The sequence below is a fragment of the Phyllostomus hastatus genome, unplaced genomic scaffold (assembly GCF_019186645.2).
Source record: "Phyllostomus hastatus isolate PE091 unplaced genomic scaffold, TTU_PhHast_1.1 phas_scaffold_21, whole genome shotgun sequence".
NCBI classification, from domain to species: domain Eukaryota; kingdom Metazoa; phylum Chordata; class Mammalia; order Chiroptera; family Phyllostomidae; genus Phyllostomus; species Phyllostomus hastatus.
Window position 1 is genome coordinate 36,605,297 of NW_025334017.1, and position 12,687 is coordinate 36,617,983.

Sequence of the window (12,687 nt, forward strand, 5' to 3'; positions counted from 1 at the left end):
TGGATATTTTAATCAGAATTATTTTGGTTCCTGTGTTGTGAGTGTGTTTACACTGTTGGTCATGTCAGTACTCCCGGGTCACTGATCACAGTAACTGCTCCCACACGTTAGATGAAATGTGTTCCCATATGTAACATGTTCATTATGTGCACATTGTTTAGACTTTTAATTGATCTGTTTGAATAAAATTTCAAAGGATTCTCTTGCTTGAAGGTGTGAGCGGTTTCTGAGAACACATCTATCATTTTCATAGAGATGGTGATAATATGTTTTATGATGAATTGTCAAGACCTTAGTGATTCATTTTGTAAAATATTTCACACTCTTAAAACAAGATGTTATTTTATGTGGATTTTTCATAAGTTAAAATAGAAAAGGACTGGATTTTACCTTAGTCCCTAAGAAGCAACTTTTAAGTTTACCAGTGAGCAATGGAAACACTCTTTTTGATTGGCTTGTAAGCTGGAAACCCATGGTTTTAGTATACTGTTAAAATACAGCCATGTAACCACCCAGGGGAAGGGACAAATGAATGTCAGGAGCAGTGTCGGAGAATTTCAAAGAAGATGTCTGAACCAAGTTTGAAAGAACGACTCGGCGTTTACCCAGCAAAAAGGGAGTGTTTGAGGGGTGAATGAGGTGCAGATGCTAGGAAGAGGAAACAGCATTTTCGTTCTTTAATAAAAGGAGTAAGCGTCCTGCATTGTAATGAGACTGCATCATGAAGTCATGAAGATCGGTGTTGACAGGGCAGGGGAAATGATTTTTATGTTCAAGGCAGTGAAAAACCTTTATTTTAAAGCATGAAATTAGATGCTTGGGTTTGCTACATTGAAAGAAATCCCATTGCCCTTTGGTAAACTGAAGTATTTTAAACAAGAGATGTTGGAAGACTAAAATACTACCAAGACAGGGAAAACAGGTAGGAAAATACAAATTAAGAGCTACGTTAAGAACTTGAGTAACCGGTTAGATGTTGGGGATGAGAAAGAAGAAGGTAAGAATTTCTTGAATATTTCTATTCTAGCTTAAGCACATTGGGTGGATAGTAGTGCAGTCTGAGAAAATACAGATGACCCATCCACCAGGTCATTCTAGGGATATTTAGGTTCCTTACTATGTTTAAATAAGATTTATTTTATTTAAGGTATATTTATGTGTGACATTAGAGGCAAAATCTTCAGTTACTTTATTTTTCAAGCATCAAAATGAAACTCCCATTAAAGTCAGGTGTAATTAAAGATACCAGCAATCATCACTTTTTAAAAAACCATTGTTCTGCATGTTCTATCCAGTAAATTAAAATAAGAAAAATTAAAGTGTCTAGAAGAGTTATATGTATTGAAATGGAGAGCAAAAGTTTTGTTTGTTTGCATTTTGTTTTGTAGAGAAGAGACTTGAAAGATTATTTTAAGTAGTGGGAGAATTTGCATAACATACAAAAAGCATAGTTTTTCTCTATGCAAATATTTCCAATTTTACACACAATGAAATAGCAAGTCAAGCCATAAATATCAGAAGTGCTCTTAGCAAGAAATGTAGAATAGAAAAATTTGCAAATGTTAATAACATCTGATTAATTTAGCTTAACAAAAATATTAGTGGTCTATACTGAGAGCTTTTGTGCAGGGTATTATTCATGGTGTTATTTAAAATACTAAGTAATAGAAATAATGTCTAACTTCAGGGGCTTGGTTAAATAAAATGTAGAACATCCATAAAATTAAATTCTGTGTTGCCACCAGAACGGCTGAAGTTGAAAAGACTGATAAATATTGGCAAGTATATGGCACAGTCAAAATTCCCATACAGTGTTGGTGGGAGTATAATATGGTACATCTACTTCAGAAGAGGGTCTGGCAGGCTCTTATAAAGCTAAGCATACTCAGGCCCTGTGTCTCAGAAATTCCATTACTAGGTGTTATGAAAACAACTTTGCAAAAAGGCTTGTACAAGAACATATACAGAGCGGTGTTATTCATAATAGCCCCATCTGGAAACTGCCTGGGTGTACAATAGAAGAGATTAATAAGGTGGAATATGTAATCAAAGCCATACTACGCAGCAGTAACAGGGAACAACATAATTGAACACGCGGCATTAAACTAAGACATTAAACTCCCCTCTGTTTGAGTGTAGAAAAGACGGTGGGATTTGAGGACTTTAAAATGAGCAATAGGAACTACAACATCCAATAGTGGATCATTTCTGAAAGGACTCCCTTATGAAATGCTAATTTAAACCTGAATCGTGCAGAATTTTAAATTGTTAACAACAGGCAACTCGAAGATAACTACTGAGCCATAGAAAGGTAAGAAGTGCTGTTTGTTCAAGCTTTTCAGTTCTGATGTTTGAGGGAAGACCTTACTTGGGAAGATTATAGTTTTCCTTCTCACATCAAGAAGTTAGGTGTGTTTCCCAAATAAACTTGAATTTAGCTAGCCCTTTTATTTAAATTATTCATGTTTTTAATGGGAGAGGCTTTTGTGCAGTGATTACAGATTGAACATTTTATTTGTACTAAATTTACCTTAGTCAACTTGAAGTGGGAGCTGCTTTTGTCTAGAACATAAAAATTTGATATGCGGGATTGATTTTTGTTTTCTTCCTTTTTTTATTTGTTTTCTCCCTTGATTCCTAGGTCTTTTCTTTATTAAAGACCTAGGAATTAAGCATTACAGAAAAGTTTATAATAAAAACCAGTGATTCTTTACTTGATCACTTTCTACCTCCAGCCCCCATTTTCAGAAATAAGTGTCTTGTTGGTTTGATTTTAGTTTTTTTTTGGCGGTTGCCTCTTTTATTCTAATGGACATCCTATCAGTATTCATTAATAGCTTCATATAAAATGTTATTGACTCCCTACTATGAAATAAGACGATTTGGTTTCCCTTCTCAATTTGAGTTTTCTGCTCTTTACTTTTACATTTTAAAATAACATATCTGCTCTTCCGTTTCTTATTTCATCAGCTATAAAGCAGTGTCCTTCCCATTTTGTTTGATAAGAATCTCTTAGTGAAACCTAATAAGCATTTAAGATATTTTTAGTGTCACTTGAGTCTGAAAGTTGAGACACAAACAGTGCTGCAATAATGATCCATTCTACTTGAGAAATATACTAGTATTGATACTGTATTTGCTATGTGGTGAAAATACTGACCCCACGAAGCACGTGTCTTTATCTCCAGCCCTACAAAAAGCCCATCCAAATCACTAAAGCACTGATTTGGATGGAATGAACTATAATAATTCCATTTTAACTGATGACTGTAGTATCTTTCACCTAACTGTATTTTTTAGCATTTTTCCCAAAATGCTGTAGTTAGACTTGGTCGTTCTGAGTCTCAGCTCCCTTCTGCTTTCTTCTCTCTCTCTTTTTAACTGTACTCTAGAAAAAATTTACTGGTGCATATACATTTATAATATTTGGATGTATTTGTCATGAGTATATATCAAAATATTAAGAGTTATTTGACCACTGTTTCCTCATTGGCCTAAATGGATATGGAGCCTTAGTAATTTATACACATATAATGTTATGAGATTCTGATTCACCACAGAAGAATGATTTTCTTCTTGCCTACTAGCTATCTACCCCATAAGCAAAAAAAAGAAACCTAGATGTGACTCAAGTTTTCGTTATACATTTATGCTCATTAAACTTGGGACTTTGGGATCGAACTGAGGAAGCTGAGGAGGTGAGCACCGTGAATCCAGAAGTGTGTTTTTTCAGGAAGATTTGGGTGTATTGCGTGGGGGCCTATTTATGTTCCACAGGTCGTGGAGTAGAAACAAAATTCAAGTGAAGTTTTAAAGAAAAGAAAGAAACTTCAAAGGAAGTTTCCCCTTCCTGCGTTGCTGTAAGCCTTTGGGATCCTTGAGCTCGTCCTCTACTCTGACATGTGGGATGTGTGAGAAAATACACGAACTGCCCGCTGCAGATCCAGGTTTCCTAAGTCAGAGCGGAGCATGTCCACTGATAGCTTGTTTGCCTTTTCACTTACCTCGTCTGTCCTGGGGGGTAGGGTTCCAGCCGTGGTAGGGGGCACTGTTGTCTTTAACAACAAATTAAACTCTGCTGCCAAACTGGCAGTCAGCTGGCCACACCAGCCTCTTGCTGCTGTGAATTTTCTTTCATATTCCAAGAGATCCGGCAGTTTCTTGTGCTCTCTTTGGCATCACTTAGTGTATAGTAGGCTGTATCTTGCCTGTTGTGTGGTTACAAGACAAACATGGCTTTATTTTATAGGTATTTTTTCTCTGGACACATAAAGCATTTAGTTACTGTTTTGCAAGAAAACACGGAGCAGTGGTCCTTCTTCCAGCAGTGCATGTTTTACTCCACTGATGCCAACTGTGCACTCTGCTGCTCTGTTTCTGCTCCTTTGTTACTTACTAGGTGCAGTGACGTGTTTCAGTGGCATCATAATGCAGTCATTTCGAGCACATGTTAAATGGCAATTGAAGTCATCGTGCACAGTGCACAGAATTCAGTTGAAGGGCTAACATCATGGACAGCTGTGATCAAGAGATGTTAAAACTAAGAAAAAAGTTCTGCTCACCCTGGCCCGTATGGCTCAGCTGGTTGGAGTATTCTTCTATAAACCGAAAGGTCTTCACGGTCCAGTTCCCAGTCAGGGCACATGCCTGGGTCGTGGGCTTGGTCCCTGTAGGGGTGCTTGCGAGAGGCCAGTCGATGTTTCTCTCTCTCAGTGAAGTCTTCTCTCCTCCTTCCTCTTTCCTTCTCCCTCCCTCTCTTCCCCCGCCACTCTCCCTCCTTCCTTCCCCCCGCCGTCTAAAAAAACCAATGAGCATGTCCTTAGCTGAGGATAAAAAGAAAAATTCTTTATTTTAGTATCAAAATCTTAGAGTAAAAAATATTTATTTAGAGTCAAAATATGTGTCTTTCTCAAAAGTTCTGCACAGGTGGATCAGGTGTTACGTTGCCTCTTGCCTAGAACCTTCTTAACATTTAGGGCTCTTCATTTTACTCTGGATTATAGCAGTTGTCCACGGTTGAAGTTGGGCTTGTCAGTAGTACTTAGGGTTGCTGCTGCTGATCTTTAGTGAGATGTGTTTTATTCAACAGCACACTGGCGAAAGAATATTAGGGAATTGAGAGACCTAGGTTCCAGTCACTCCTCTGCCGCCAGTTAACATTCCGACCTAGGAGCTCCGTTTTCTCCCGCTGAAGTGAACTGTTGGGCTAGACCAGAGATCTTTCAGTCCTAGCTACACCTCAGAATCACCTAGACACCTCTTTTAAAAAATGGCCATGGTTGGGTCCCACACCAGACCAATTAAATCAGAAACTCTGCTTGTAGACGGGATGTCAGTATTTCTCAAAAGTCTTCAGAAGATTCTGCTGTTCAAGGCAGGGTTTGACCTCCGAGGAAGATGCTTTTCCCACGCCTCCCACAAGAGGCTCTGTGCTCTGGTGGTTTGAGTCAGGCTCTGAAGTCATCGCCCTGCGTCCAGTCCTGGCTGTTCTGTGCATCAGCAGCGTTCTGTGAGATCTGCTGTGGTAGACAATCAACCCAGTGGTGACGATGACGTAATTATAAAGACAGCAGCAGCTTGCATTTATCAACCACTTTGTTGGCAGGGTCCAGGCACTGGTTCCTAGTGCTACTTCTCCCCGTTCGAAGAATGCTCAAGTAGCTCTTTGAAATGACTGCTGTAAATCTCTTTTTGCAGACAAGGCAACAAGGAGCCTAGGTAAAGTTAAATCAGGTTCACACAGCTAGTCCGTGATGGAGCTCGATTTAACCCACTGAGTCTGACTTCTAGTCTTGCTCTCAGAAATCAACTCTGCAGATGTCACAAGGGAGAGAGGAAGTCCTTAAAGCCCCATCAGATGTTAGGGTAACAACACACTCCGTGGGAGTTGAACAAAAAGCTTATGGATGCAAAATCTGATTTTAGGGAACATCTTGGAATTGTACAGGTGGACAGAACAAAGTAAGGCTTTCGTTTTTATAGTCTGCGATCAGTACGTGAAGTGACCTGTGTTTCCTGGCCGCAGCTGTAGCAGGAGGGCAGTGAGGGGCTTTCCAAGGTCACACACCTCTTGGGTGCTTTTCCTCATGTGCTTATTGCTGTGCATAACAACCGGGACTTCTTCAAGTCCAGGCAAACGCACGGAGCTAACACCTCACTGCTCCCTTGAGTCAGACCGAGCGAGAAGCCAGATGCACAGAGGCAGCCGCAGTGTCTGAAGGGAAATCTGTCAGTCAGTCAATAAGGTGGGAAGTGAGCTTGAAAGAAAAATTTAAAACATTCTGAGTTGTGTTTGGTGAGCCAGTTTAGAATGCCTTGATACGCTTTTAATCTTCGTGTTGAAAATAAACTTGCCCTTTCTCACTGAAGCCATCATTTCATGTTGCTACGTATCAGCCGTGCTGAGAAATCAGAGGTTGGTAGGGACTTAAAAGGTATTAAAGCAGCAACTGTATTATTTAGAAAATAAGCTGGAGGATTAACCTGACCTATTGCCCAGGAACAGCCCAAGGGGAACCAGCCTGTACTGCACATTTTGTGATCTCCGCCTTGTCACCTAGCAGGCTGGGAAACACTGTGCGGGGAGCTGGCTATTCCCTCAGCCTCCCAGCAATTGTTAGGAAGTGAAGTAAGAACGTTGTAAGAAAATATTTCATTGTTTTTTATTTTTTGTTTTTTTTTAAAGTTTTTATTTATTTTTAGAGAGGGAAGGAGAAAGAGAGAGAGAGAGACACACACACACACACACACATCAATGTGTGGTTGCTGGGGGCCGTGGCCTGCAACCCAGGCATGTGCCCTGACTGGGAATCGAACCTGCGATGCCTGGTTTGCAGCCCGCCCTCAATCCACTGAGCTATGCCAGCCAGGGCAAAATGTTTCATTGTTTTTTAATTGGCAGAGTAAGTGGACTGTAGTCAGGGCTTTGATTTAAAATTTTTTTTCTCTCCTCTAGATACTGCTTGGATGACCGGAAATCTTTAGAAAGAGATGGGGGATTTTCCGAGCTTCAGTCTCGTCTTATTCGTTATGAAACCCAAACTACCTGCACCAGAGAGAGTGTCCCAGTGCCCACGATGCTGAGCCCCCTTCCGTCGCCCGCGGTTTTGTCCGACCCCGGCAGTGTCCCCGATGGAGAAGCTGTGCAGAGTGAACTTCTGACCGAAGCTTCCCGACTGAAAAGGAGATCAAAAGATCCGCATTGCCTCAACCCGAAAAAAAGGTGTTATAATTAAGAACATGCAAATACTAGTATCTTGACAAAGTATTTTAGTCCCTGGGGTGATTTTTTTTCCCCATAGAAGTCTTTCATATGTTTAAGTTGCTTTCTGCACAGATTTTAGATTCATTCCTTCATACCAGGAATTTTGGTTTTATTGTGAGCCGTGGATGATTTGCTTACAAGTTATAAAAAGAAACGGCTTGGAAAAAAACACTGTTTCCTGCATTATGTGCTAATAATACACAGTCCATTAACATGGTGGATCGTAGGGCTGTGGGGCCACGGAACGCTGGAGACCTCATCCCGCAGCCGCGGCCGCCGAGCGGCTCTGCCGTCCCCGGGGTGGCCGTCCCCGGGGTGCTGGCCGCCCTCTCCCTGCCTCCCACCTGTGGCGCCGCATACCATGGAAGGGTTCCAGGAGGCGCCGTTTTAACACGGCTGGTTCCACACAAACGAAGCTCTAGAGCCTACATTCTATAATGATGCTTTATGTGAGACTTCCCTAGATACTTTTTCTTTGCCAGCTAAATAAAATGTCCAAATACTTAAACAGAAATTAGAAGTTTATGCAATAAACAAATTTCTATGGAATTTGTATATCGTTAGACCCTTTGTCAACTTCAGGTCTTTGGCCTCTAAAGCAAGCGTTAAATTCTTATTACATTGAAACCTTTTCAGAAAGCATGAAATATATTAAAGTGAAGCTTTCAAATCTTTTTTTTAATAATTAAAAATATTAGAATACTATTTCTCTGATACTGAATAACTAAATTATTTTTATGAGGACTTGACAAATTCATGATCCTGTTTACACCCAATAGAACGAGAAAGCAAATCCATGAACATTTAGGGCACTGTACTTGGTGACAGTATTTCTCATTTCTGACACGTATGTGTTCCGGAGAGGAAAGTGCGCCGTGGCCCGCTGGTTAGCAGACTTGGGAAGTGAGATCCTGACCTGCCAAAGGAAATGCAAACACTTAGAAAGGTTAGAGGAAGGGTCAGTTTCATGGTTTTGTTTGGGTTTGTTTTAACCCTCGTCTGTTTGCACAGGTAGTTGCATAGGTCCAGTAAGTATAGGTTATGGTTTCTTCATCAGTAAGATTATCTTACTATAAAGCACCCAAGTAGTGCTGAACAGACGGGTGTGTTACCTGTGGACAGCACCACCAAGCATTCCCTAGCTGATGAGCGTGAGAAACTGACTGAGTGGGGATGGCGACAGCAGTATCGCTTGTTGCTTTTCCAATAAGCTGAAGCGCTACTTTGTCATTCATTGCTTTCTACATCTTAGTCACTCGTTTGAAAAACTAAGGGAGCAACTGTATGATGCGTTGATTGCTTACTTAAGGCAGTAGTAGTAGCAAGAACTTTTGTTTGCTTTTCTTGGGTATGTTTATGTTTCAGTGGATGTAGTTGTAACATTTAAGACAGCAAATGGACTTCATTGTTGATTTACTTAATCTTTGTTTTTGGTGTTTTTCCCCACAGTAGACTTGTGAAGTCGGAAAGTTCAGATTCTCTTCTTTCTCAGATGAGTGGCAATACAGATCATCACCACCGTGCAGTGACATCCAAAAAGCCAGGGGGGGAGAGAACATTATCTCTGACTGGTCCCTCAGTTCCGGTTCACAGCTGTGAGACTTCCAAAGTCACTACAAAGGCCAGTGCAGGTCAGGCACAAGTGTGTGAATCCAAAACACCAAGGCAAATCAAGGAATCAAGGTCACAGAAACATACACGGGTAAAGGTTTACTTCCTGTCTCTCTTGGTTCTATACGGCAAGAAATTCCTTTATTTGGTTCATTTAAAAGGTCTGTCTAAACATTGTGTGAATGAAATGGTGTCTATAATTTAGTTTAAAATGATCCAGTGCAAGAAGGATAATGGGATTGTGGGTGGCCAAGTGTGTAAATGAAACAAAATTAGCCGCAAATATATCCTCCTTGATGGTGGTTGATAGACATTTGAGACAGAGATTTGTCATAAAATGTTGTCCCTACTTTTCAATGTGTGAGATTTTCCGTAATGGAAAATAAATATACATCTGTACATCCCGGCTGCATATGACTTTTACACTCAGATTTCAATCCAGAAGTCACGACTTGGTTTCCTCTGTTAGCAAACCCTGTCACCTCTTGCTAACAGATGACACGCTGTGACACACGTGACCGTGCAGACATGTCAGGTCTCTGTCCTTCCCAGTGGTTTTGTCCTAATGAGCTCCTCTGTCTTTAGCGTAATTACATGGTTGGGTAATTTATACACGTGAACTCTGTACCTTTTCCAAGAAATGTCAGTCCTGTCTTATGTTCTGTTCAAGATGTTGAAAGATGTGGTTACTAAAACCCTGCGGAAGCACAGAATTACGGAGTCCCATGAATGTTTCACCGCCTGCAGTGAGCGTCTCTTCGAGATCTCGAAGTACTACCTAAAGGTACGGGGTCTCCTCTGCCAACGGCAGAGTCGAGGTCATGTTCTCAGGTTCCTATCGAAGTGTTGACTGAGTATTTTTATACTGATTGCTTATAACTTGTTGCCAGATTCTGTTAAAAATGGAGATAGAAAAATTGGAGCTCAAATATTTAGATTTACTTGATTTTTTTTTGAAAGATTTTATTTATTTATTTTTAGAGAGGGAAGGGAGAGAGAGAGAAACATCAATGTGCGGTTGCTGGGGGCTGTGGCCTGCAACCCAGGCATGTGCCCTGACTGGGAATCAAACCTGTGATGCTTTGGTTCACAGCCTGCACTCAATCCACTGAGCTACACCGCCCAGGGCACACCCAGTTTCTAATTTTGAATCCATTATCAGCTAATTGTAAGACATTGGACATATCAGACATTCAGATGACAGTTTTTTGAAACTTAGATGGTTTTAGATTAACTCCAGTGTTAAGAGTGTTAGACTTGAATCGCAGCTTTATGTGAGTTTTTGGTAAAAACTGCATATTGAGTATATGTATTCCATCCCCCTCCTTTCTAAAAATGTCTCAAGAAAGACAGTATTGAAGTACAAAAACCAAGAAAAGAGGAAAGAAAAAAAAAGGTAGACTTGCTTTTTAGTAGATTGCTGAATGAGAAAAACGCGCACGGAAGTGGGTGCGGTGCAGCGGAGGAAAGAAGTGACAGCGTGAACGCCTGCCCTGCCTGGCATACAGAACACCGCTGAGAAACGGACCAGTTCAGCTGGCACAGACTCTGACGTGCTCGGGCCCCGAAGCCACCAGAGCGTGGAAAGCAGGGTCAAGATGCCAAGTGGAAAAGAGGGGAACTCGATCAAGTTCTACGGCGGGAACCGGGGAGCCTGCAACTTGTTCCGCTCGCTCCTCACCCCCAGCGCTAGCTGGGGGGTCTGCTACATGCAGCTTCCTTCCCACCGCTGTGACAGGGCGCAGATCAGGCTGCACCAGAAAAAACCAGCTGGGCCCAGTCATCCTCCTTTGTAAAGTCCAAAGAACCATTGAATAAGTTCTACACAGACAGGGCTTCCAATAAGGTTATCAGCATCCCTTTTTACATATGGCTAGGTGGGCAAGGGTTAGCAGATGCCTCAGCAATGCTTCTCATACGGAAGATGCCACAACATAAAGGATAATCTCACGTTTGTTTAGTAACGACTGGTCTCTGTCATTTAGTGGGCAAGTTGTAAAATGCTGTATTTTGTTCCGTTTAGGATCTTAAAAATTCAAGGGGTCTATCAGAAGAAATGAAGAAAACCGCAAACAAAAATGTGCTGCAGGTAAGTCACGTGTTCCCACAGAACTGCGTTCAGTTAAACTGCCGCTCCATTCGCGGGCAGCTGTGATGCTGTCATCCGCGCGGGAGGAACAGCCTTTGACGTGCTCACTGACAGACGTGTGCGCGGCAGTGTTTCCTGGGACCTAACAGGCTGCTCTGTAGAGTGATGCTAAGAAAGACAAAGTGAAAATCAATTATACAAAGATCTGGGAAAATCAGCCCGTTTTGATTAGTTAGTTTGAAAATTTGGTTTGATTGCTTTCTAGTGACACTTTGAAAACGATTTTAGATAAAGGGGAGAAAGCAGAGCAGAACGCCGTTTTGTCCGGAGAGGAGTTCCCGCTCCTCTGCAGGGGGTCAAGCGACAGTGCGCTCCAGTTAGAAAAGTGAATGTGTTTTTAAGAGAAAATACATTTTGGGATTCTGATAGGTTCCTTTTTATTTTACATTTCTACTTTCCTCTTTTGAAGTTTTCATTTCTTTTTCTATCACTTAACCTTTTTAGTAGAAATGAACCATAACCATATTTTTTTCTCCCTCTAGGTGATTGAATGGGTGTTAGAAAAGACAAGCAAGAAATAGCAGAATCATTCTCTTTGGACAGTTGTTAATTGGGGGGACCTATTACTTCACTACTTCCTCCCTGAGGTTGAACATTTTAAACAAATTTCAAACTTTATTCAAAGAAGAGATGTTACATCTCTAAAGAATTTCATAAATATCCCATATTTATGTAGTTTTGAGAATGCCCAGTTAACGTATTTTTAATTCTGTACATATTTTATAGTTTCATATTTTAATTGTTTAAGTTAATATTTTTATATGTTTTTAAAATTTTACTCTCGGTTATTTAATTATTTCAATAAATAGAAAAAGCTATTTCTTTACTTCTTAGTAAATGCCTTTGTTGCTAGATCTATTTAAATTATTGAGCCTCAAATAAGAGAGTGCAAATGACTTTTCTTGTGTATTTCAACAGTGTAATTTATCAGATTGCTCCCGATTTAGAAAACATTGGCAAAGAAATTCAAATAGGTCTTCCCTTACCCCTGCTCTAGAGCTTCCCCTGGGAGCTAGCACTGATGTTCATTTGGTATCAAAAATGAAGAAAGGGCAGAAATTGTGAAAATAAGACATAGCAAACATGACCAAGTACAGATTCCCAGAAAAAAACATATCTTCTCCCCATTGTGGAGAATCTGGAAAATGTGGAAAATACAAAGAAGAGAGAAACAAATTTCAATGTTGCCCTCATTATCTATAGATAACCTCTGTTAATATTTAATATACGTGTAGTTATTTTTAAAGCCTTTTCAAAATTGGGGTCATGTGTATGTGTATTTATGTGCATTTATGTATCTGTTCATTTATAGTCTACTTTTCACGCAACAAAGTGTCATGAGTTTTATATCATATATTGTTTTTAAAACCGCATAATACAAATGAACCAAAATTTGTTTAATCAGTTTCTTGTTGTTGGACATGTAGTTTCCGTTTTTTCCTGTTATAAATAAAATTTTAATGAATCTTCTTATTGCGTCATTGATATTTCCTCGGTATAACTTTTTTAGGAGTGGATTTTGGGGTGGTTAAGGGTTTTGGTAAATATTTCCAGATTGCCTTTCTGAGGGGCCGGTTTGCATGCCCTCCAGCCAGCGGTCTCTGTCTCCTTTTTTGATGACTGAAAATAGTGAGGGGCACATTTTTTTAATATATTGACCTCT

At 40.3% G+C, this 12,687-nt stretch overlaps 1 protein-coding gene across 4 annotated transcripts in view; it reads left to right on the forward strand.

Annotated features, from left to right (window-relative positions):
- The window catches only part of LOC123833374 (MDM2 binding protein), a 53,492-nt gene extending 41,044 nt beyond the window's left edge, over window positions 1-12,448 (forward strand). For 2 of the 4 annotated variants that reach the window (XM_045861595.1, XM_045861596.1), the window contains exons 18-22: window positions 6,956-7,222; window positions 8,714-8,966; window positions 9,546-9,659; window positions 10,899-10,964; window positions 11,507-12,448. In XM_045861595.1, the coding sequence (XP_045717551.1) occupies window positions 6,956-7,222; window positions 8,714-8,966; window positions 9,546-9,659; window positions 10,899-10,964; window positions 11,507-11,545 (739 nt within the window). In that variant the 3' untranslated portion in view covers window positions 11,546-12,448. The remainder of the gene's footprint in view (window positions 1-6,955; window positions 7,223-8,713; window positions 8,967-9,545; window positions 9,660-10,898; window positions 10,965-11,506) is intronic. The other 2 variants (XM_045861597.1, XM_045861598.1) reach the window with 1 other exon arrangement.
- Window positions 12,449-12,687: the final 239 nt, after the last annotated feature.